Source organism: Misgurnus anguillicaudatus, chromosome 20, assembly GCF_027580225.2.
Source record: "Misgurnus anguillicaudatus chromosome 20, ASM2758022v2, whole genome shotgun sequence".
Lineage (NCBI taxonomy): Eukaryota > Metazoa > Chordata > Actinopteri > Cypriniformes > Cobitidae > Misgurnus > Misgurnus anguillicaudatus.
The window spans coordinates 14,835,087-14,860,318 of NC_073356.2; the positions used below are offsets into that span (position 1 = coordinate 14,835,087).

At 41.3% G+C, this 25,232-nt stretch overlaps 2 protein-coding genes across 3 annotated transcripts in view; one reads left to right on the forward strand and one right to left on the reverse strand.

Moving 5' to 3' along the window:
* LOC129454437 (uncharacterized) overlaps positions 1 to 25,232 on the reverse strand; it is an 86,269-nt gene that overhangs the window by 57,921 nt on the left and 3,116 nt on the right. The gene's annotated exons all lie outside the window — the stretch shown is intronic.
* Positions 19,294 to 22,490, forward strand: LOC129454433 (perforin-1-like). Of its 2 annotated transcripts, none has more exons than XM_073858152.1 (3): positions 19,294 to 19,455; positions 20,493 to 21,010; positions 21,097 to 22,490. In XM_073858152.1, the coding sequence occupies exons 2-3, from the start codon at positions 20,496 to 20,498 to the stop codon at positions 22,316 to 22,318; spliced, it is 1,737 nt and encodes a 578-aa protein (XP_073714253.1). In that variant the 5' UTR covers positions 19,294 to 19,455; positions 20,493 to 20,495; the 3' UTR covers positions 22,319 to 22,490. The 2 variants fall into 2 exon arrangements, with proteins under 2 accessions (XP_073714253.1, XP_055074933.2); XM_055218958.2 differs by lacking the exon at positions 19,294 to 19,455 and adding an exon at positions 20,275 to 20,340.

The window sequence follows — 25,232 nt, forward strand, 5'->3', positions numbered from 1 at the left end:
GTGCAAAAGGTGCAATGGGGTGTTTGAGAGAGGTGAGAGGAATCTTGGTCTTACATGCGAAATTAAAGTCCATGAAACTGCCCTCGGCCCCAGAATCCACCAAAGCGTGTTGATCCAGTGTGTGAGTAGACCACCGTAGTCTCACCGGAAGGAGTGTCGATGTAGATGAGGTCTTCCTGGCAGAGATCCCACCCGATAGTAGCCTCAGATTTACTATCGGGCTTGATCTTTTACTGGGCAGCGCTGGATGTGATGTTCTGGACTGCCACAGTATAAACACAGTCCATGGGATCTCCGCCTGTTCCTCTCCTCCCGGGAGAGCCGAGCTCGCCCCACCTGCATGGGTTCCAGATCTCCAGGTGGGCTGACCGCAACCTCTGGCCGCCGATGCTGAACCTCGGGACTGGTAGTGCGAGTGGTTCTCCCCCTCCGTCTGGCGGCTTGGTCTAGCCGGTTGTCAATACGGATAGTGAGATCGATTAATCCATTGAGTGAAGATGGAAGTTCCACAGCTCGAATCTCCTGTTGGATGCGGTCAGCCAACCCATGCAGGAAATGATCCCACTGCGCGTTCCACTTACACTCCGCCGCCAGGGTGCGGAACTCGATGGAGTAATCAGATACGGACCTCTCTTCCTGACGTAGGTCCGCTAACAGTCTGGCCGCCTCTCTCCCGGCGACGGAGCGGTCGAAGACCCGTTTCATCTCCTCCGAGAGGGCGTGGAACGAAGAACAGCAGCTGTCGTGGTTCTCCCACACCGCCGTCCCCCAGAGGGCAGCCTTCCCCGTGAGCAAGGAGAGCACGAACGCCACTTTCACTTCCTCGGTGGTGAACGTGCGGGGCTGCAATGCGAAATGCAAAGAACAATGAGAGAGAAATGATCGACAAAATTTCGGCTCACCCGCATACTTCTCCGGAATCGGAAGGCGTGGTTCGGACTGGGGAATACCCCCGGTGGCGATCGGCGGTGTGGGTGGCGTGGGGGGCGCAATGGGTGGCGATGGATGTTGTTGTTGAGCCTGAAGGGCGAGCTCGGAAACCTTCGTCACCATTGCTTGGAAGGCTCGACCCATCTCATCTATCACCTTGTCCTGGCGATCCATACGACCCACAGCTCTCTGTAAAAACTCTTCTAGATGAGATGGGGAGCGATCGCCTGCTGCCTCCATGATGGTCAGATCCTTCTGTAATGATACAATAAAGTGGAGGAGGCAAGCGCAGACGATCAACACAGTTTTATTAATAATGATGGTAAATATAGTGAAACAACAGAGTGAATGACTGAGTCCAGGATGTTGGCAATGGTGAACGAAGGTCTACGGTGGTGTGAAGAGTGTTGAATGGTGAAGTCGGTGATGAGTGTGATGATGGCCAGTGGATAGAACCAGGAACAAACCAAACACTCACACGGAGACGACAACACGAACACAAATCCAACACGACGACGAGAGACGATAATCCAAGTGATGCAGCAACATGAAATGAGGATCTGACAACAGGGAGAGAACAGGGTGAGTATTTGTAGCTGATGGGTGATGAGGATCAGCTGGAGCGAGGCAATCATACACAGGTGACAACACTTAATCAAACGAGCACATGGCAGAGGTGAGTGAACAAACAAACATACACACACACATGACACGGAGGAAACAGAGGATTTCCTACCGTGACAGACATGCTGTGCAAAGATTAAGTGCACGTATTGAAAAAAGATAGGTATGAAGGTAAGAACATAGTAAAATATTGAAAAACTGTGGTGTTTTCCTTTAAAGGCCCTTTCACACGTGACACGGCAAGTGGTGGAATCAGCACACAGTTGCTGATTTCTTTTTAGCTTTGTGCAGTCAAAACCTTGTTTACACTTTTGCAATTCGAATGGCTCTACTCTACGGCATGAACCTGCTGAACCTGCGGGCTCCTCAGTAAACCTACAAGGCTTTTATGCTTGACGTGCTCTCCGTTGTATAATTCTGTGAAATGACAGAGGGCGACTTGTGAGTAATTGTTTTCAAAACCATCAAAAAGCAGCGATGAGAGGAAGTAGTTTGCCGAATAATTTGTCAAACACTCGTCTCATGAGAAGTTTGTAAATACGTGGATTTCTTCACATATAAACTGATTAGGTTGTGGGTCATTTTGACGATACATGATTTTATATATTTTATATACATGTTTTTATAAAACATCACTTTACTTGAATGGGTGTTCATAAGGCTGACATGACACCTTCATAACCATGACATGACACGTGTCATGAATATGAAGGAGATTTTATTGACGTTTATGACTACTGTCATTAAGTGTCATTTGTTCAATTATGTCATTTTTATTGCAAAGATGACATTGTTTGAGATGTCTTTGTTATGACAACTTGACATTAACCAAGACAACACAACTGACCACTTTTTACCAGTGATACAAACTGAATTTGTAATTAAAATGTTATTAAGTGTTAAAGGAATAGTCTACTCATTTTCAACATAAAAACATGCCATCACCCCAACCGAGAACCGTTGATACATCCCTCCATCATCTGTGTGCGCGCACGCAAGCGCCGGAGCGCGCCGCGACGCTTCGATAGCATTTAGCTAAGCCCCATTCATTCAATGGTACCATTTAGAGATAAAGTTAGAAGTGACCAAACACATCAACGTTTTTCCTATTTAAGACGAGTAGTTATACGAGCAAGTTTGGTGGTACAAAATAAAACGTAGCGCTTTTCTAAGCAGATTTAAAAGAGGAACTATATTTTATGGCGTAATAGCACTTTTGGGAGTACTTCGACTCGTCTGAAAAGTCCGCTCCCCTTCTCACTCTGATAATGGGAGAGGGAGGGTGTTACTGCGCCGAGTCGAAGTACTCCCAAAAGTGCTATTACGCCATAAAATATAGTTCCTCTTTTAAATCCGCTTAGAAAAGCGCTACGTTTTATTTTGTACCACCAAACTTGCTCGTATAACTACTCGTCTTAAATAGGAAAAACGTTGATGTGTTTGGTCACTTCTAACTTTATCTCTAAATGGTACCATTGAATGAATGGGGCTAAGCTAAATGCTATCGAAGCGTCGCAGCTCGCTCCAGCGCTTACGTTCACGCACACAGATGAAAGAGGGATGTATCAACAATTCTTAGTTAAGGTAATAACATATTTTAATATTGAAAATGAGTAGACTATTCCTTTAATACTCTGTAAAATAGTTTTATAACAGCATCATGAATATTTTTTCTTGACCTCAACTACAGTGGCACAAATATTATTTGTCATTAAGTGTTAATACTCTGTTAAATAGTTTTATAACAGCATCATGAATATTCTTTAGTTCATAATGTTTATTTGACCGAGTATTAATAATTTATAATTAATTTGACATAGTATTAACACTTAATGACATTAAAATGACAGTTTAATGTAATGTTAACCCACAAAGCTAGGTAGTTTCTTAATTGTTTATGATTTATAACAAGTTGTGTTGTATTGGTTTATGTCAAGTTGTCATAACAAAGATATCTCAAACAACGAGGTATGTAAAATAAAATGAAAGTTTCTAAGCAGTTGCACAGATCTAAATGCTTTTTGCCATTCAGAAATAGACCCAGATAGATTTCAGCATAATAGGGATACTTGCACTGAATCATCAATTTCACATGTATTTTGTGTATTTTCAAAATACAAAATACTGTATTTGTATTTAAATACATTTTTCCACACAGTATTTTGTATTTGTATTTAAATACATTTTTCAAAACAGTATTTTGTATTTGTATTTGAAATACATTTCAATGTATTTATGCCCATCTCTGTCCGCTATTCAGTTAATGTGTGTAATATGATACTTTTGTTAATAGCGAGAGCGGAGGAAATAACGAGGGTGACAAGACGCCGTAAGCTTTGGCAAATTACTGTTACGCCGCTACCTTTCCAATGTAATGGATGGGAACTAAGGTAATTCAATGCTGCCATGTTTTTTTATAATAATTTTTGTATGGAAGTATTTATATAATAAAAAGATATTTTAAATGCAGTGTATTAATAACGTGAAGGTGTGTTTGACAAAGTAAATTGTTCATTAGTATTAATCATGTGAAATTGTGAGACAAAGTGACTTGGTCATCAGTACTGATCAGGTGAAATTGTGTGACAAAGTAACTTGTGTATCAGTATTAATCATGTGAAATTGTGTTTGACAGAGCTAACTCACTTGCCAGCTTGTATCGAAATGACCACTGTTTTTCCCAGTAGTAAAGTGTTTAGACTGATTGTATTTCTTTTCTTTTACTTTGTATTTTGATGTGATTGTAGTTTTGTTTGTTTGTTTGTTTGTTTCTTTGGTTTTTCCTTGTCTGCCTGGTTAACGGGCCAGCGTATTATCACTCCGGCCTCTAGAGGGTGGTGTGTGTGTGTAGTGATAAATACCAGCGTGGACTTACTTATGAACACTGAGAGTGGGTTGTATTTCTGATAGATGTGATTTATAGTAACACTGCTGAGAGTGACTAAATTATATTCAGAGACTTGCCATCAATGACTAGGCCCGTTATTCTGGTTGCAGCTATTTTGAGTGTTTTTGTGTAACGTTTGTTTAATTCTTTGTTTTGTGGATTTATTGTCAAACACTTCTACTGTGAACAGTATACTTGCTGTTTTATTCTTTTCTAATAAAAGAAACCGTGTATTCTTATACTGTGTAATTGTTCATTAAATTGAACCCCTGGCGCGGGCATAGTGCCCTCTTGAATATCTAGACCAAAAGTCTGTTTGGTAACATTTGGCGTAGTCGACAAGGGATTTATTGGTGTGGTACACGGTTATTTTTGATTTGATTTAAGTTCTGGGAAAAACAGTGGTTGAAGATCTGGATTATCACCAGGAGTCTGGAGCAGGCTGATGGTGTCTTCTGCTGTGAGCTGTGAATTACTTCTTCCTGGAGTTCTGGATTCTTTCTTCGAGTAGAGATATTGATATATACTTTTTTTGTTGTTTTGTTTGGGTTTTGCTTTTTGTTTTGTTTGGGTTTTGCTTTTTGTTGGTTTTTTTTCCCCCCCTTTATTTAAATATGGCTGAGGAAATGGCATCACAACTACAGACGTTAACTGAATTGGTGAAGCAGTTGCAGGTAGAAAATGCTAGGCTTAGGGAGGAAACTACTCGAAGAGTGGTGGCTGTCCCAGCTGATGATCCACTGGAGGGTCCTGCATCTGGGCTTACTCCTGAGACTAACTCTTTACCAACTTCTGTGTCTAGGCCTTCCCTTCCATTGGTCGCTGAACGATATGTGTATGTGCCAAGAGAGCGGAAGTGTCCTCGTTTCTCAGGAAAGGCATCACAAGATCCTTTGGGGGTAGAGGACTGGATAGATGAGGTGCGTAATTCTCTGACCTTACGTCACATGTCAGATCTCGAACAAACTTTTTTTGTGTTTGATTTGTTGGATGGGGAGGCTAAGGCAGAGATTAAGTTTAGGGCTCCCACAGAAAGGGATACTTCAGAAAAGATTTTTTCCATTTTATTGGAAACATATGGGTCTTTTAAGTCTTATGTAGGTTTACAAACTCAGTTTTTTCAACGAAAACAGATGGAGGGGGAATCACTGAGGGAGTATTCTCATGCATTAATGTCCCTTATTGAAGCGATTAAAAGGAGAGACTCGAAATGCTTTGCAAACCCTGATTCTGTTCTTAGAGATCAGTTTATTGAACACGTGAGGGATAGCATGTTGAGAAGAGAACTAAAACGACGGGTACGTATGGACCCATCTCTTACATTTTTAGATGTGCGTACCGAAGCTATTCAGTGGATTGAGGAAGGGGAACGTACTGTAAGTCAAAGACCCCGTGCTTATTCATATAGTAATCAGGGAAATGTTGGGGAGGTGCATACTAATGTTGCATCAGTACAGTCTGTTCATGAGTTAACAGAATTAAAGGAGTGTCTTCGTAAACAGCAAACCCAATTGGATACTATTATGAAACAGTTAGAAACTTCAGTGCTCCCAAAGAGGGTTGATGTTCGCACACGTAGTACTAAGTTTCCCTACCAACCAGACGGTAAACCCATTTGTATTCGCTGTAATAAGCCGGGCCACATTGCTAGGTTTTGTAATGTTACTTCAGCCTCATCTCAGAATGGGAGGGAAGGGCCAAGAAACTGGAGTCAGGCTACTTCAGTAGCTAGGTCTGCAGTTGACCAATCGGAAAACTAGAACCCTCCGTTGCTAGTGCCCAGGCATCGGATGGGGGGTCTTTGGGCAGCGAAGGATGTAATGGTAACAAGCTTATAGGGAATTGTCCAGTTGTAGAAATGATAGTGGGGGGGATACCAGTGGCTTGCTTACTAGACACCGGTTCGATGGTGACCACCATTACTGAACAATTTTTTGTTAAACATCTTAAGCCAATTTTGGGAAAAGAATTACAGTCTTGTAACTGGTTAAAGCTAAAGGCAGCCAACGGCCTTGCTATTCCATACTTGGGTTATTTAGAAGTGGATGTCCAAGTTCTTGGTAGGTCACTTCCTGGGATGGGAATTTTAATAGTGAAAAGTACAGATGGGTTACAGGTTCAGGGGCAAATGGGAAAGGTTCCAGGCTTACTGGGGATGAATATAATTAACCAGTGCTATCAAGAACTGTTTATACAACATGGAAACTCTTTGTTTCAGGCCCCTAGTGTAAAAGCATCAGGCAAAGAATGGAAGGCTGTACTGGCGGAGTGTAGACGGCTGAACCGTGTTCATGAGGATGGGCTGATAGGTCGAGTTCGAGTGCGTCCGGGACCAGCTGTGTTAGTTCCAGCGGGTACTTTGAAGTTTGTTCCAGCCATTTGTCGTACTGATTTGGGGCCGGCGTTCGCTTCAGGGTTGCTAGAGCCGTTACCTCTAGAAAACTGCCAATTGCCTGGTGATTTACTTATATCTTCTGCCTTTTTGCCAGTAAACCGTGGGAGACTGGACGTGCCCGTGGTAAATGTAGGGACCCAAGATAGGTGGATCCAGCCGAAGGCTGTTCTTGGTGAATTTCATTTGGTTTCGCTACAGCCAACAACACATCTAGAATTTAATACGCAAGTATCAACAGAAGAACAGGTAGCTGTAGTTCAAAAAGTGGCAGTGGAAGAATTCCTGCCAGTGGATTTTTCTCAGTTAGCATGGCCAAATTTAGGGGTTCAGGAAGAAGCAGAAGCCCGTAGCCTTTTAGAAAGGTACAGTGATGTTTTCAGCCGTGGGGAGGGGGATTTGGGTTGCACCCCATTGGTAGAACATACAATACCTTTATTGGATCAGGCTCCAGTACGACAACGTTATCGTAGGTTACCGCCATCTCAGTATGACCAGGTAAAGATGCATATCCAAGAGCTGCTAGATCAAGGGGTGGTGAAACCAAGTTCTAGTCCATACGCATCACCAATTGTCGTTGTACAAAAGAAGGATGGTTCCATTAGGCTATGTGTAGACTATCGGCAATTGAATCTAAGAACTCGTAAAGATGCTTTTCCTCTCCCACGGATTGAGGAATCCCTAGATGCCTTGGCTGGGGCTAAGTTATTTAGCACTTTAGATCTAGCTAGTGGTTATAACCAAGTCCCTGTAGCTAAACAAGATCAGGAAAAAACGGCATTCTGTACTCCTTTCGGGCTCTTTGAATTTTCTCGGATGCCCTTTGGATTATGCAACGCGCCGAGCACGTTTCAGCGCCTCATGGAAAGAATATTTGGGGATCAGCGGTTCCATGCGTTGCTCCTATATCTGGATGATATAGTTGTTTTTTCAACTTCTTTCCAGCAACATTTGGAGCGGTTGAAAATGGTGTTCGAGCGCCTGCAGAAATATAACTTGAAGTTAAAACTACAAAAGTGCCATCTATTTCAGACTGAAGTAAGATATCTTGGGCATATTATTTCTGCAGAGGGCGTAGCGACAGACCCAGAAAAGGTTAGTGCAGTTTCTCAGTGGCCAAGACCTGGAAACATAACAGAATTGCGTTCTTTCTTGGGCTTTGCCTCGTATTATCGTAGGTTTGTGGAAGGATTTGCGTCCGTGGCCGCACCCTTGAATAAGTTGGTGGGATCTTTGCAGGGTAGTAAAAAGCATAGTCGTAGAACATTGGGTCCTTTGGTGCAACACTGGAATGATGATTGTGAGAGGGCATTTGTGACTTTGAAAAATAAGTTGATGCATGCCCCAGTGTTGGGATACGCAGACTTCGCAAAGCCATTCATCTTAGAAATCGATGCAAGTCACCGTGGGCTGGGGGCAGTTCTGTCCCAGGACCAGGGTGGGCAGACTAGACCAATTGCATTTGCAAGTAGAGGTCTACGGCCCTCTGAAACCAACATGTCCAATTATAGTTCAATGAAATTGGAGCTTTTGGCATTAAAGTGGTCAATAACAGAGAAGTTTAGGGAATATCTAATGGGGAATAAGTTTGTTGTGTATACAGATAATAATCCCCTGAGTTACTTACAGACGGCCAAATTGGCAGCGGTAGAACAGCGTTGGGCTTCCCAACTGGCACTGTTTGATTTCGAAATTCGTTATCGTCCAGGGACAGCCAACCGGAATGCAGATGCACTGTCCCGTCTTCCCTTACCCGCCAGTAGCCAGATGTTGGGTAAGGCTGGGACCGTGGTTCCGGCTGAAGTGGTAGTACAGCAAGTGAAATCCAATTGCCATGTGGGTGCATTTGCCGTAAATGCTGTCCCGATACGAGAAAGATCTGATCTTTCAGTGCTACAGGCGTTAGATCCAGTAATTGGACTATTTTTGAAGCATTGGACAAAGGGAGAGTTGCCCTCCAAGCAGGAAGTGGCGCAGGGCCCTGAGGGACTTAAAGAGCTAGTTAAGCAGTGGCCTCGCATTAGGGAGAGGGAGGGAGTATTATATCGAGAGGTGCAATTACCTCCGGCAAGGGAGACTGTTTTACAGCTGCTGCTCCCCAGTGTGTTACAGGCAGAGGTTCTTGGTAGTGTGCATAATAATCATGGTCACCAAGGTGTTGAGCGGACCACAAACCTGCTCAGAGAAAGGTGTTTTTGGCCAGGGATGTGGAGAGATGTTAAGCAGTGGTGTAGCGAATGCGAGCGGTGTGTACTGGCGAAGGCTACACAGCCTAAATTTTGGACTTATATGGGAAGTTTGACTGCATCTAGACCATTAGAAATTATTGCTATTGATTTCACTTTGATGGAACGAGCCAGCAACGGTCAGGAAAATGTTTTGGTGGTGACGGATGTGTTCTCCAAATTCACCCAAGCATTTGCTACCTCGGATCAAAAAGCAAAGACAGTGGCTAAAGTATTGGTTGAAAAGTGGTTTTGTGTATATGGGGTACCCAAGCGCATACATTCAGACCAAGGTCGAAGTTTTGAGAGTGAGTTGTTTAAACAACTATGTTCTCTTTACGGAATTCAGAAAAGCCGCACGACCCCATATCATCCTGAGGGGAATGGGCAGTGCGAACGTTTCAATCGTACGTTACATGATTTGTTGAGAACCCTGCCCCCAGAACAGAAGGGCAAGTGGCCACAATTCCTTCCACAACTCTTGTTTGCTTACAACACCACCATTCATCAATCAACACAGCATTCCCCTTATGAACTCATGTTTGGCCAGAAGCCACAGTTACCAATTGATTTTCTGTTAGGCACTGTTGGGGAAGAGTTAGTAGAAGGGAGTGTTAGTGATTGGGTTCTACAACATAAAGAGTATTTAGCTTTGGTTTATGAGAGCGCACGAAAAAATCTGGATGAGAGGACTTGGGGAGAGAGGCCAGACAGTGAGGTGTCAATACTTGCCCCTGGTACGTTAGTTTACTGTAGGAGTCACCCTTTGGGGAGGAACAAGATCCAAGATGCATGGGCCCCTAATCTATTTGAGGTCATAGAATGTAAGGATCCCCTTGGTAATGTTTACGAAGTGCAACGGCAAGATGGTGTAGGTTCCTCAAAGTGCATCCATCGATCGGAATTAAAACCTGCCCCTGACACGCATGTTCGTACGCCCCCAGTAGCTGAAGGAATACATTCCCCAATGGTAGAGGAAGTGACCGAACCAATTGATGAAAGCGATGATTTGGTTGTCGAAGTGGTTGTTTCCCACCCAAGTTGTGTAGGAGAGGAAAATGTTATTGGGGTGGTGGGCCAAAGTTTTCTTGGGTCACGAGTTGAGTCTGAGATACAGGAAGATGCAGGGGGTAGTAACTTGCCTTGTTCAAGTAATACATATAGTAGAAGTGGAAGGACTCCTGAGCCCATGAGGCGCACCTGTAGTAACTTGCCTTGTTTAAGTGATACGTATAGTAGAAGTGAAAGTAGTCCTGAGCCCATAAGGCGCACCTCCCGTTCTACTGCGGGGGTGCACTCAAACCCTTTTCGATTACCCCAATCGGTGTCTCAGGGCCTGGGGCCTAATGATGCTGTGGTAAACTCCCATTCCATTATGTTTAGACCATGGCAATAAGGGTATTAAGTCTTCACCGGGACGGTGAAAACTCTTTGTGGGGGTGTGTGTAGTGGGTTGGTATGATGGGTGACGTCATTATAGACCTTTCTGCGTAAGTTCCGCCTGCATATGATAAAAGGCGCATTAGATGACGTAGCAATTGTGTGCACCTGGCTGCTTGGCGTGCTGCTGCAAACAACCGCTTCTTACAACTGTTCTTCTGTTGGGTGACTAATATCGTGTATGCCACCGATTTGTCCTGGATATCGGGCATTGTGTGTGTCTGGGTATGTTTTTATCTCTTATGTACATCACAGGGTTTTGTGTAATGCAATGTAATGTAATGCGCGTTTGTTTACGTGCAGATATAGACTCTGTAAAGCAGCAGTGCGTTGGTGATACGGTGCTGTTGGGCTATAAGCGCTGTATTGTGCATTTTCTTCTAATCTATTGCATGCGAGGCTTGGACGATGTTGTAGGTAGGTGGCATGCATGATGTAAAGTGTGTTTGGGTGAGCTGGCGAGTGACCCAATAAGAGCCTGTAAGAATTTACTCCGCTATTCAGTTAATGTGTGTAATATGATACTTTTGTTAATAGCGAGAGCGGAGGAAATAACGAGGGTGACAAGACGCCGTAAGCTTTGGCAAATTACTGTTACGCCGCTACCTTTCCAATGTAATGGATGGGAACTAAGGTAATTTAATGCTGCCATGTTTTTTTATATAATTATTTTTGTATGGAAGTATTTGTATAATAAAAAGATATTTTAAATGCAATGTATTAATAACGTGAAAGTGTGTTTGACCAAGTAACTTGTTCATCAGTATTAATCATGTGAAATTGTCTGTTAAAGTAAATTGTTCATTAGTATTAATCATGTGAAATTGTGTGACAAAGTAACTTGTGTATCAATATTAATCATGTGAAATTGTGTTTGACAGAGCTAACTCACTTGCCAGCTTGTATCGAAATGACCACTGTTTTTCCCAGTAGTAAAGTGTTTAGACTGATTGTATTTCTTTTCTTTTACTTTGTATTTTGATGTGATTGTAGTTTTGTTTGTTTGTTTGTTTGTTTCTTTGGTTTTTCCTTGTCTGCCTGGTTAACGGGCCAGCGTATTATCACTCCGGCCTCTAGAGGGTGGTGTGTGTGTGTGTAGTGATAAATACCAGCGTGGATTTACTTATGAACACTGAGAGTGGGTTGTATTTCTGATAGATGTGATTTATAGTAACACTGCTGAGAGTGACTAAATTATATTCAGAGACTTGCCATCAATGACTAGGCCCGTTATTCTGGTTGCAGCTATTTTGAGTGTTTTTGTGTAACGTTTGTTTAATTCTTTGTTTTGTGGATTTATTGTCAAACACTTCTACTGTGAACAGTATACTTGCTGTTTTATTCTTTTCTAATAAAAGAAACCGTGTATCCTTATACTGTGTAATTGTTCATTAAATTGAACCCCTGGCGCGGGCATAGTGCCCTCTTGAATATCTAGACCAAAAGTCAGTTTGGTAACACATATATTTATCATTAAGATTTTTAGTATTTAAAAAGATGTTATGCAAAAAAAATTGTATTACAATGTACTTCAGCCTTAGCCTGGTCCAACCAGACTCTCATACATTCTTTTTATTTGTACAGAGAGTCTGACCACGCTCCATTGCAAAGGGTTACTTCCGTTAAGGAGGGTCCTCTGTTGAAGTTTAAAACTATTGGATCTGCCCAGAGTCACTCAGGATCTGCCATATAGGCGATCGCTAACGTGTGGTCGTGACGTATTTCATGCGCCGAAACCGCCTGGAAACAACAAGTATGAATAATCTGACCAACAAAACTTAGCAAACCTGGTTCTTGCTCCGGCTTTAACTTCTGTATATTCTGCAGTTTTGCGACAGTGGAACGAATAGCTTTTCTCACGTCTTTCTCCGCTGCCATTACTGAGCTACAACTCAATCTGAGGCAACAACCTCAACGTCATCATTCTTAGCCACCCCCTTCTGTTCGCTGATTGGACCTGCAGATTTTTGCAGGAGAAAATGAAACTCTACACAGCAGTCCCAGACGTAGTACTTAAGTGAAATGAAAATTAAGCGGAAGCACGTAGGAGGGTGGAGCCAGGCTACTTCAGCCTCTCTAACTTTTTAAATTTTAAAAACATATTTTTTTTAAGATAAAGTGTCTTCTTTCTAATGATACCACAGTTATGCTTATACTCTAAATGGTTTAGTAAAAACAGCCCTTTTAGTGAAAGTAGGTCTTTTCATGGTTTGGGCCTGAGTGGGGATGCTTTTCAAGACTATTTTTTGACTTTTCAAGGCACTAATTTATAAAACGTGCATGTTTGAAACTGCATGTTTACGATGCATGGCTGTTCTATCTGTGTTACATGCTGCCCTCTGGTGTTCCTCTCTTGTTAAGATGAACAAGCGGCGGAGCTGTAGAACTAAGATAGATGCATAGGACAAGCAAACACGGGCGGGTCCGGCCCCTGTTCCCCGGTCATAACACAGCCACTCGTGCTCTACGCTCGCAGAGTCCCTTGCTCCTCCCTCCGCAGTGGCGAGGTCTCTTTCAGCTGCTTCTTAGAGTTAGCACGCAGTCTTATGGCTCCTTGCCTCTAGTGCAGCTGTCTAGTGTTCAGCGATTACAGAGTTTCATGCCCCTCCCCTCCTGGAGCGGCGCAATCTAATTTGTCTGCTCGAAAGGGCGAGCACGCCTCTATTGGAGCACTAAGAACACTTATTATAAGAGCTTAACCGGCCTGAGTTTGTCTCACTTCGGTAGAGGTCACTATGTTTGTCTGCCCTGTCATTTCTCTCTAGCTTAGACGGAATCAGAGGCAGAAAGAATTTGTTTGATAATATGCTGAGGCCCGAACACCTCCCTTTATTCAGTCCCGTCCTATATCAGTGCGCTGAATATTGGTACATTTCTTATATACCCCGTTTTTTTCTGCCCTTTTAATAAACGGCAAAACTGCGGGCCTCACGGTAGACTTCCTCTCTGCGTGATGGGTTCAGTCTGACATCAAACCACCTAGACATACTGCTCTGCTCTGTGAGCTGCTCTGGTCACAGTCACTACAGAGGCTCGTGCACCTGAACGGCCAAGCTCTGGTCTTACTCGGAGCATAGCTGCGTCGACAGAGAACAGACTGTCAGGGAGAGGAAGGGTTAAGTCGCGCCTCGGCTGGACTGCCCTGAAATGTTTTTTGTGTGCTCTGTTTATCCAGAAACGTACACATGTAATACTGTCGGTTATGCGACCTCACTCTTTCACACTTTCTCTGTTTCTGTTTTCCAGGAGGAGCCTGATGATTTGTCTGGTGTCCCGGAGGAGTACCATGATTTGCGGGCAGTTTTCAGTTGTTCCCGGGTGGTTTCTCTACCGCCTCACCATCCCTAAGATTGCTCTATTGACATCCTTCCCAACACCTCGCCTCCTGCGGTAGACTCTACTCTCTCTCGGCACCCAAGCGAGAGGCTCTGGAGAGATATCTCACGAAATCTCTCGTCACGGGGATCATTGTTCCCTCTTTGTCTCCCACTGGTGCTGGGTTCTTTTTTGTGAAGTAAAGGATGGGTCTTTGCGTCAATGTATCGATTATCGAGGGCTGAACAACATAACAGTCAAGAATCGCTATCATTTGCCTCTTATGTCATCTGCTTTTGAAATCTTACAGGGTGCAAAGAACTTTACTAAATAAGACTTGAGCAACGCCTATCACTAAGTGCGCATTAAGGAGGGGGACGAGTGGAAGACTGTGTTTAATACCCTTGTCGGTCACTTTGAATATAGGGTTTTACCGTTCGGATTGGTAAAGCCTGTCTTTTAGGCTTTACTGAACGATGTCTTGAGAGACATGCTGAACGTTTTTGTATTTGTTTATTTAGATGACATTTTAATTTTCTCACCGTCTCTCCAGGTACATGTCCAACACGTTCGCCAGGTCCTGCAGCGTTTACTAGAGAATCGCCTTTTTGTTAAGACTGAGAAGTGTGTCTTTCACACTCAGTCGGTTACGTTTATCAGTTTGGTCGTTTCTGTGGATGGGATTTGTATGGAGCCTGACAAGGTCCAAGCGGTTCCAAATTGGGCGGTCCCCAAGCCTCGAGTCGCGCTCCATAGATTTTTTGGGGTTTGCAAATTTCTACTAGTGCTTTATTCAAGGCTTTAGCCAGGTGACCGCTCCCCCCACTGCTTCCACCTCGTCCAAAACAGATTTTCTTGGTCAGAGGCTGCTCAAGAGGCTTTTGACCACCTTAAGAGTCTTTTCACCTCTGCACCCATCCTGATCCCGCCTGATCCAAATCCTGAGCCAGTTTATCGTTGAGGTCGATGCCTCCATTATTGAGATTGGGGCTGTCTTGTCGCAACGCTCTCTCCAGGAAGACCGGGTCACCCATGCACTTTTGTACATCCGACGGTCCTTCGCTGGTGTCATTCTTCTAAATTAGTCACCCGCCCCGGGGTTAGAGGCACGTTAGCCGCCATTCGTCAGAGGTTTTGGTGGCCTACTAGTGAGCGCGATATTCGTCCATTTGTTGCTGCCTATTCTATTCGCATTCAGGCAAAGCCCAATAATAACCCTCGACGGGTCACCTCAGACCTCTTCCTATTCCCATGCGTCCCTGGTCTCATATCGCGGTGGACTTCGTTACCGGGCTTCCCCCTTTGGCTGGGAATACGGTTGTTCTCACCATTGTGGACCATTTTTCTAAGGCTGCACATTTCATTCCGCTTCCTAAATTACCGTCTGCTCAGGAGACCGTGCAGATTATGGTGGATCACGTATTTAAGATCTACGGTCTTCCCTCTGACATTGTGTCTGACAGAGGCCCACAGTTTGCCTCTCAGTTTTGGAGTGGGCTGTTGGGCAATATGTGCCTGTGCGCTGTTATACATTTTTATTTATTATTTTATTAATTTCCACACGTATGTATTTATTTATGTATTTATGTGATTTTTACATTTATTTATTTATACATTTATTTATTTCCACATTTATGTATTGATACAATTATTTTTTTCCATGTGTATTTAATTTCTACATTTATTTCCACATTTATGTATTTATACATTTATTTATTTCCATGTGTATTTAATTTCTACATTTATTTATTTCCACATGTATTTATTTCTAAGTTTCTGTGTCTAATATGTTAATGAGGAGGGGCGTGTTTTTCTTCAGGTATATTAGCAATGGAGCACAGAGTGGCAGTGCTAGTGTAGACACGGGTTCTGAGGCCAGTCACATCTGTGCTCTTACAAAATGACACACAAGGAAAGAGCATAGACGTGACTTTGAGTGTAGTGCAAGTAAAATTAATGTTAAAGCTCACGTAACACACGCTGTTTCTGCATTTCTCATATTAATCTGGAGTACCTATGGAGTAGTATGACATCCTTTATATCTCTGAAGAGTCTTTAGTTTAATCAGATTTATAAAAGAAAGATTAGCTTTACCGAATCTTTCCGATAACGTACGAAAAAATGAAGAAGGAGGAGTTATAACACGGGAGGAGCGAGTACGAGTCATACAACACTATACAACACTGTTTTAACTTATGATTCACTACATGTTCGTGTCATTTATATAATATACACGCGCCTATTTCCAACATAAGACAGAAGTCTTACTTACCACGTGTAACTCGTCATGACCCGGTTCTGAAAATCCACTGCATCAAACACACACGCAAAACTCCGCTGCTAATCCGGATAATAAACTATATCCATTGTTTCCATGAGGCTGGATGTCTTCTCCTTACATCCAAAAACACACTTCTTGTTGTGCCATTGTTGACTTTTGAAATTAAACAAGGCTGAGTGGCGTGATAAGCTGTTAGCAAGCTCTAGCGTCTCCCGCTGACTGACGGCTGGGCGGGGTTTTCCGGGGGAAGTTTTCCGGCGGAAGCCCATATAAAGAAGTGATACGTATCGAAAACCCCTGAAACGTCAGGTAGAACCGTAATCGAAAAAAATTAGCCGAAACTTGTACGAACCCTGGCGAAGTGCATTCGGCACAGAAATACTCTGAAACACGCCCAACTGCATTTTTGACACTTTGCCTACGTTTAGCATGAGGAAACAACTCTATAACTGTGTTAATAAGTCAGAATGCTTGAAATACCATTAAACCCCCCCTTTAAGAAAGGTGTGTGAAATGTCCAAAATCACAGTTTAAGTCATTTAATGTCAGTGGTTTTGTATGTATTTGTATGAGCATGCATATTCTTTTCCCCGGACATCGCATTATAAACATCTGGTCGGGATTCTTGCACATATTACAGAAACCCCATCTTTAACAGGCCTGGTAGCAGACAGTGTGACACGATAGGATGTGCACATGAAATAATCGAGTATACTTATCATATTTTATAAACGCCATATGCAGCTGATAGATTATTGATAGAGCTTGACGTCGACGAGGTTTGCGCACGATAAGGGTATAAACCATGCACACTTTTACTGATGCCCACAAGCATATTAAATATTGCGTTTGAAACGAGACTGAAAATCCCTTTAACATTCGCATTTCCTAATTTTGTATGAACAACATGTGATGTGATCATTTAAATGCCTGAAATACTGTGCCGTTGTGGGCTCAGTCTCTTCTTCCAATGAGTCCAGCTCTTGCCCCTCTTAAACGCCAGCATGTCGGACACCTCTCTCCTATCATCAGACAAATGTTGGGGAAATAACCGTAGATTTGCATGTGCACATCTTGGCATGTACTCACTTTCAAGGACGACAGGGAAACAGGATTACAAAATCAGACTGATCTCATGGAAAGTCGTGTTATAGTCATGGAAAATTTGATGAATTTATTCATGTCTATGGCACAAAATTTATCTGATTTTTTGCATTTATGTTTTATTTCGGCCCTTAATCCAAAGTGCAACATCATCTGCATAGAGCAATCGTCCTTTATTTCCCTCTACTTGACTGAAGATATCATTAATCATAATGTTAAAAAGTATTTGGCTACATAAGCTATCTTGTGGGATACCATTTTCCAATGTATATTTTTTTGAATATTATATACTCACTCTTCTTCTATTGTTTATCTGCTCAAGAAGTCTAAAACCAAATTATACAGTTTGTCTTTTATTCCTAATTTACTGAACTTTATAAGCAGACCATCTCTCCATATCATATTATAAGCCTTCTCCACATCAAAGAAAACAGCAATTACACTTTCTTTATCTTTCTCTGTAACTAGATGAATCTGATGAGTTTTTCCCAGGTTTGAGTATTGGAACTATCATACTATGCCATATTAAATAATCATATTATTTTTCCCAGTGTGGTATTTCTCATATCGTAAAATATCATAGCATATTCCGTCTTTTCCTGGTGTTGTTTGTCTAGGATTTAAGATAGCTCTCTTCAACTCAAACAAAGTAAATGGTTGGTCTCTCCCTCTGATATTGTGTTTGTTTCCACTATCCAATGATTTTGAGTTTGGTCTCAATATGTTGCAGATAATTCTCAGTGCTGTGTATCTTGACCAATGTCTCTGCTTTCTCTGCCTTAGTTATCGCATTTTTATTGTCATTACATAGCACCGGCATTTCCAAATTGTATATTACTCCATTCATTTTCTTAATGACTTTCCATATATCAGATAACTGTGTTTCAATTTTCATTCCACCACGGCACACCACGGCAACACTCCACACACTCCTACCATTCCTGCCGCCCTATTCACATGTCATTTCACTTCCTTCTGCCATCTCCTGCTCATTCAAAGTCCAGTAGTTGCTCAACCCGCCTCCGAGGGGCGGGAGCTGGACTCGTTGGAGGAAGAGACTGACGGCACAGTAATTTAGGCATATGTGTTCATACAAAATTAGGAATGTTAAAGTGATTTTCAGTCGTGTTTCAAACGCAATATTCAATATGCTTGTGGACATCAGTGAAAGTGCATGTGGTTGATGATCAGTATTCTGGATTATTTCACGTGCACCTTTCATGTCACACTGTCTGTTACCAGACCTGTTAAAGATGCAGTTTATGTAAAGGGTGCAAGAATTGTGAAAGGATGTTTATAACGCAATGTCCAGGGTAAAGAATATGCACGCTTATATACTGTAAATACATACAGAGACAGTGACATAAATGACTTAAATTGTGATTTTGGACATTGTCGTTTTGTGGGAGCACAGATGTGATAGTTGTTGACACAGAACACGTGTCTACACTAGTACTGCCACTCTGTGCCATTGCTATACCTGAAGAAAAACATGACCCTTCTCATTAACATATTCTTTTTTATTTTAGGGGCTAAGTTTGTGTTAATACAATTTTATAAATCTAAAGCTACTACATTTTTTTTTATTTTTTTTAGGTTTTCTTTGAGAAAGAGATTTTGTAAGTACATTTTATTTGTTCCCTTTTGTTTAGACAAAAATACTTGTATGTTGGACAGTATCAGTGTTGTGCCTGAACGAGTTCATTGAACGAAAGTTCATGAACTAATTCATATTTCGGACGAATGTGAACTGAACGTACTGTATTACTGCCTGATGAACGTTACTGTAAATTCGTTCATTCTGGTGTTTGTGAACGGCACGCTCTCTCAGTTTAACGTTGCTCAATAGGGTGCCAGATTTCAATAGAGTCTTCCAGACGAAAACCAGGCTAAAACACACTGTAAACAGGCCTTAATGTGTAGCGGAAAAAACACCCAATCTGGCAACACCAGCCACCAGTGTTTCACAGCTGCATCAAAACAAAAAGCAGCATGGATGTGACGTACTGACTCTGGACGCTGCTGAAATCCCTGCCGCGCCACTCACATAGTTTGTCATTAAATAACATTATAATTTGTATTGTAACATAGGCTGCTAACGCATATTCTGGATTCTTAAAATAGACTCTGACTAAGCTAATGCTATTGAACGTGCACGTGCGGTGTGCGATACCTGCGAGTTGTCCTACACGTGACGCCGCCCAGCGCTTCTCGCCCGGTGTGCGACCCCCTTGAAGCACCCAGCTAGCCTTTCAAGGTATGTGCAAGCAAATACAAAAATTAAAAGACAGTCAATGTTAATGTAAACCCTGATTGGATAATCATTTAAAGCTGACGCATTTAGCTTCAGTGTTAAAACTGATCAAATAATTGCTGTCTGTGGTTCTATATGGGCTATAATAGCAATAATTTTAAACAAATAATATGGGGGGGGAAAACTATACATTTGTTCATTTTTGGAACTGTGAACTAGTTTAAATTTTTAAAATATGAACTAATTCAAATTTTTGGAACTGTGAACTAGTTTAAATTTTTAAAATATGAACTAGTTCAAATTTTTAAAATATAAACTAGTTAAATTTTTTATGAACTATAAACTGAACTAGTTCATGTAGAAAGTGAACTTTCCCAACACTGGACAGTATACAAAAACCTGTGTCCTTCTCAGCCTCTCATGTTAGTAAAGTCTGTTCACACCTTTATTTACCTGTTTTTGTTTTTTGTGGTAGCTTTTCAGTTAAATTGTTTTTGATAATGATTTATAAAACGTAAAGTAAGAGTTCATCACCCTCAGATCTGACACAAAAACACAACCAATCAAAGATTCAGATTTAAAGATTCAGATTTAACATTATTTTATGTCATGGTAAGAAAGATGTCATTGGAAAACTGTTCAAAGCTTTATTGTATAATAAATTAATAAAAAAAGATTTTATTTAAAGCATAAGTAGCTTTTATGTTGGGCCAGTGTGCTATGTGTGTTGCGAGCAGGGTGTGGTGGGTCACTTTGGGTGAGAAAGGCCAGGGCCACTTTTTAGTCCCACTACGCCCCTGGCTACTATACAACCCAAACACATATAAATACGAGTGTCAATGTCTATTTCACACAAACTGTATTCTCATCTGAGCTCTGAATGCAAAGGTAGGAAAAATTTGGAAGATCATTCAAGTCACACTGGGATTTGCGTCTTATACTTAGTTTAACTTAGGATCCTTATATGTAAACATATTGCAACCATTATTTTACTACAAAAATAATTTGACAAAAAATCTAAAATGTTCTTTTCCTTACAGATCATGGCGCAGTTGTGGACTCAATTTATTTTCTGTGCTTTACTTCTCATGACGATTTCTGGAGAAGATGAATTAGGCACAACAAAACAGTGTGAAGATGCTCCCTTTGTTCCAGGGCACAATCTTGGTGGAGAGGGATTTGATGTTGTGACCATGGAGCGAAAAGGTTCTTACGTGATCAACACAGAAAAATGGGATTTAGGAAACGGCACCTGTAGAATTGAAAAAAACAAGTACCTGAATGGAGTGAAACAGAAGTTACCAGCAGCAGTTGTATTCTGGAGGACCTTGCCAAAGTGTTCAATGGTAGTCTCCAGTCGGATCTTTGAATCAAGTGAGTCACTGGTCAATGATTCATCATCTGCGCTTTCATCCAGCTGGAAACTTGATCTGAAAACAAAGTTATATGGAGCAACATCTGCTGGCACCTATTCAAGAGAAGCAAAATTTGCAATGAGAAAATCAAAAGAAGACAAATACAGTTTTACCAAACATGAAGTTGCATGCAGCTTTTACAGGTGATACAGTAATGAGAGCTTCATACATCATGTTTGTCATATAAGAACATTTTTTAAACCTAACAGAATGTAAACATATTTTACAGGTACCAAGTAGCCCAAAAACCACCTCTTCATCAGGAGTTTCTTGAAGCAGTCAAATCTCTTCCCAAATTCTATGATGCAACTGCCTACCGTAGCTTGATCAGCACATACGGTACCCATTTTATCAAAGATGTGAAGTTAGGAGGGAAAATGAAAGCCATAACAGCCATCAAAACCTGTCAGGCAACAATGAGTGGACTCACAGATACTGCAGTGAAAGACTGTTTGGATGTGGAAGCCTCTGGACAAATCAAAGGAGTAGATGTGGCAGCAGAAACACATTTTTGTAATGAAAAGAAAAAGAAGATGCGTACAAATCAAAAGTTCAGCAACATTTTCAGTGAACGCCAAACAGAGATTATTGGAGGAAACATAAATGGAGAAAATTTGCTGTTTTCTGGTTCGTCACACCCAAACTCCCTTAAAAAGTGGCTCGAGTCTTTGAAGACCCTCCCTAACGTTGTGCACTACACTCTCAAACCGCTTCATTTTATACTGGATAAATCACACCCTGCCCGGAATGGACTTAAGAAAGCTGTTGAGGACTACATTATTGAAAACTCTCTTAAGAAGGTTTGCTCAGAATCTTGTGCCATCAGCAGGAAGCGCAGTGCTAGAGATCGATGTGTTTGTGTTTGTAGGCCCAGTCAAATGATAAAGTCTAATTGTTGTCCAGCTGAAAAAGGACTTGCCACACTGAAAGTCTACAAACTCTACGCCAAAGGTTTATATGGAGATGTGGGTGGTTATACAGATGGTTCTGTGGTAGTCAAATATGGTACAAAAACCCAACGCACTAAGATTATTAATAATAATGACAACCCACGTTGGCGAGAAACATTTTACTTTGGTACCATTAAGATCAATATGGCTACCGGTAATCAACTAAACTTTGAAGTGTATGATGCAGACAGCTACTGGAACAGCGATTTTCTTGGTAAATGCTCATTTGATCTTCGAAGTGGTGTTGTGAGGGACACCTGTGTCTTTAAATATGGCACCTTCTTTTTCACTTATGAAGTGCAATGTGCACCCAGTCTAGAGGGCCGTCATTGTGATAATTACAAACCTTCTCCAATGTCTTCCCATCTTGCTAACATTTTCAGCTCAAGAAATGGTATTCTGGTTAAGGACTTGTGGAAGCTAGAATTAGCCCGCAATAGCTCAGATAAATTAAGTTTCAAAAGCACTTCTGGAAAACAGATGGAGCTGTACAAAAAGTAACTTCTCAGATCAAACCCAGATGCATTAACATAGCTATAATCTAGCACAGCTTAAAAATCAATAGATGCAAAATGTTATATCCAGAAGTATATCCAGAAACAATGTGTGAAACTTTGCATTTTAAATGCATTATTTGCTTCATTTTTGTTCAATTAAAGCATTCACAAAGACAGACCTGTGTGTTTCCTTTACTTCATATGATAATTTTGTATACACCAATGCACCGATAGAAGTAAATTAATTGGATATTAATGCAATATAAAATATAAGTTCTGGTCGCTGGTGTTCTGCGAAGAAAACACTATAATAAATGTCATAAACAATTATCTCAAGGCTTTTTTATAGGTACTCAATTCTTTGCCTGATTAGAAATTGAACAAAACAGCATTCATTGGGGGTTTGAAAGGGGACATTCCATGAAAATCAGACTTTTTCCATGTTTAAGGGCTATAATCGGGTCCCCAGTGCTTCTACCAACCCAGAAAACATGAAAAATAGCAACCCTGTAACTTTGTTTTGGTAAGGCTCTCTGTGAAAGCATGTGAATAAATAGGTCATGCGGATTTCGCTCCCCGCATGACGTAGCTAAGGGATCTTATTATAATGATACCGCCCCTTCAACTGCGTATCCAACCATGATGCTACCTCGAGTGCGAGTGAACGAGAGAAAGAATGACTGACAGCACGACGCGTTTGTATTCCATCAAACACAAACAGGAGCCTTATAACTTGTAGTTTTAATAATCTTTCTAAAAATTGAATTAACGTTCTAAAGGATTAACGTTACCTTAGTGCAACAGAGAGAGAGAGCGAGTGAGCGAACGAACGAGAGAGAGAGCAACGCAACGGTTCGCTTTCAAGTAAGTTATGTTGTTTAATATGTTTCTCTGAAGTTTATATAAATGAACACGAGGATTAATGCACTGCACGAGACAGAGTGAGTGAACAACGCGTATTCACTATCATACACAATAAGTAAAAATATGTTGTTTAATGTTTCTCTGAAGTTTCAAATGAATGAGGAGTTACAAAGTAGATGAGAGACTGACAGAAACGCGAATGTGTTCAATATGTGTACACAATAAACTTAAACATGTCATTTGATCTGTTTCTCTAAAGTTTAAGCATTAAACGCGTTGTTTTATTACAGATCATTTAAATGTGCATGTGGTTTGGTCAAAAAGTAAACTTCTGAGTGTTTGTGGACGTGTATTTTATTGTAACATGCTGAAACTCATTATGCCTGTTTAAAACACAGGCAGCATGAAACCTAAAAGTCTTTATTTTTATTTCACAATGTTCCCCATCTGCTGATAAACATGTATTTAGGATGCATAAAACAGATGATTGACTTTTTAAACTTCAAATATATAATGCTTAACATCGCTCACTAACTTCTTTCGTGAGAGAATCTCCCTCGATGCTCTGTCTGCAGTGCCAGCGCTTGAGACTCCACCCACCTGAGCAGCTCGTTAGGATTTAAAGGGATACACACAAAAACGGTGCATTTTTGCTCAGCCCCATAAAGTGCCTATTTTAACATGCCACAATAAATTACCTATATGGTATTTTGAGCTAAAACTTCACATATGTACTATAGGGACATCAAAGATTTTTTTTAATATCTTAAAAACGTCTTCTGGAATGTCCCCTTTAATGGCTTACATTTTGTAAACATAGGACAGAATTAGCCGATAAAATCACTATCTTAGCCCATACCCCAAGTAAATCACATACCCTACATGCCATTATCCTTATCACTTTATCAGGGACCATTTCCTCGAGGATCTGGTACACCCACCTACTATTGCATAAGCCTTCTCCAGGTCTACTTGTAACATTTTTTTGTTATTCCCACTCAGCTTGTTAGATGGGTTATGGAAATTCTTAACCCTAATATATGCTACAGAGGTAACTCATGTGTGTTGTTGCCATTGTAGACTGAACTTGTATTGATCTGTTTTAAATGAGTTCTGTATGTTCTGGCAACGGCCCTGCGTAGGTCTCTGTATCACTTGCAACTGGTTCAAAATGTAGTAGCTAGGAAAAGCATTTCATCTGTCCATCCCTTTGTTGGTTATAGGATCCAATTTAAGATTCTTTTATTTGTTTTGAAAGACCTTGACTTTGGAGACTGGATAAGCAAACTCCAATGGCCCCTTCAAGGATCTTTGTCAATGTAAAAGCTGGTCCAAAACAAAAGTAATTTTAAAGTTCAAAATATATACATATTTTGTACCTTACTGGTGTCTTTTAAGGTCTCTGTACTGCTGAAGCCATGTATTCTAGGTATCCCATATTTATATTTTCCTGAAGTCATAGTTCTTCTGATCATAGTCCACTGTTTACGCTCACATGGTGCTCCTACTGTAGGTGTGACCATGATGTTACGAACCACAAACCAATGGAAAGACATAGGACAATTTAGGGGCTCTGCTGCTTTTTAAGAATCTTCTGTCATGGCCACTAGAGCTTATGGGGCCAGTATCTCACTAAGGCCAAATTTGCCTTTTGTCAATCTCACAAAGGTCTCACCCCTTTCCAGCGCATTCTCAAATTTCTTCCACCACACTACCTGTGGTCTGGCTGTTGTACTCTGCAGGGTTGAGGGAACAACATTTCAATACTCTGTATGTCTTTCTCTGTATGTACATTCAGCAGAATTGTTGACTTTGACCAGTCAATCACTAGTTCCAGGACAACAAGCAGGTCTGGGACAAAGCCCATCACCACCTTCAGTGTGCAGTGATTACTCGCGGTATTTAACTTTGTGTCATGCAAATTTTTAGCTTGTTTAAGGCAAATAGTGCGTTTTCATGGCAAACGCACCTATATCTCGTCATTCGCATCGCCCCACGCGCATCTGATGGTGTCTTTGCATTGACTTTGTATGTAATCTACTCGCGCAAATCAT

What these genes read in the sequence shown, in the direction of transcription:
- LOC129454433 (XM_073858152.1), top strand. Translation starts at nt 20,496, where the DNA reads ATGGCGCAGTTGTGGACTCAATTTATTTTCTGTGCTTTACTTCTCATG. An exon ending in GTTGCATGCAGCTTTTACAG is followed by an intron (nt 21,011 to 21,096) that starts GTGATACAGTAA and finishes CATATTTTACAG; the next exon opens with GTACCAAGTAGCCCAAAAAC.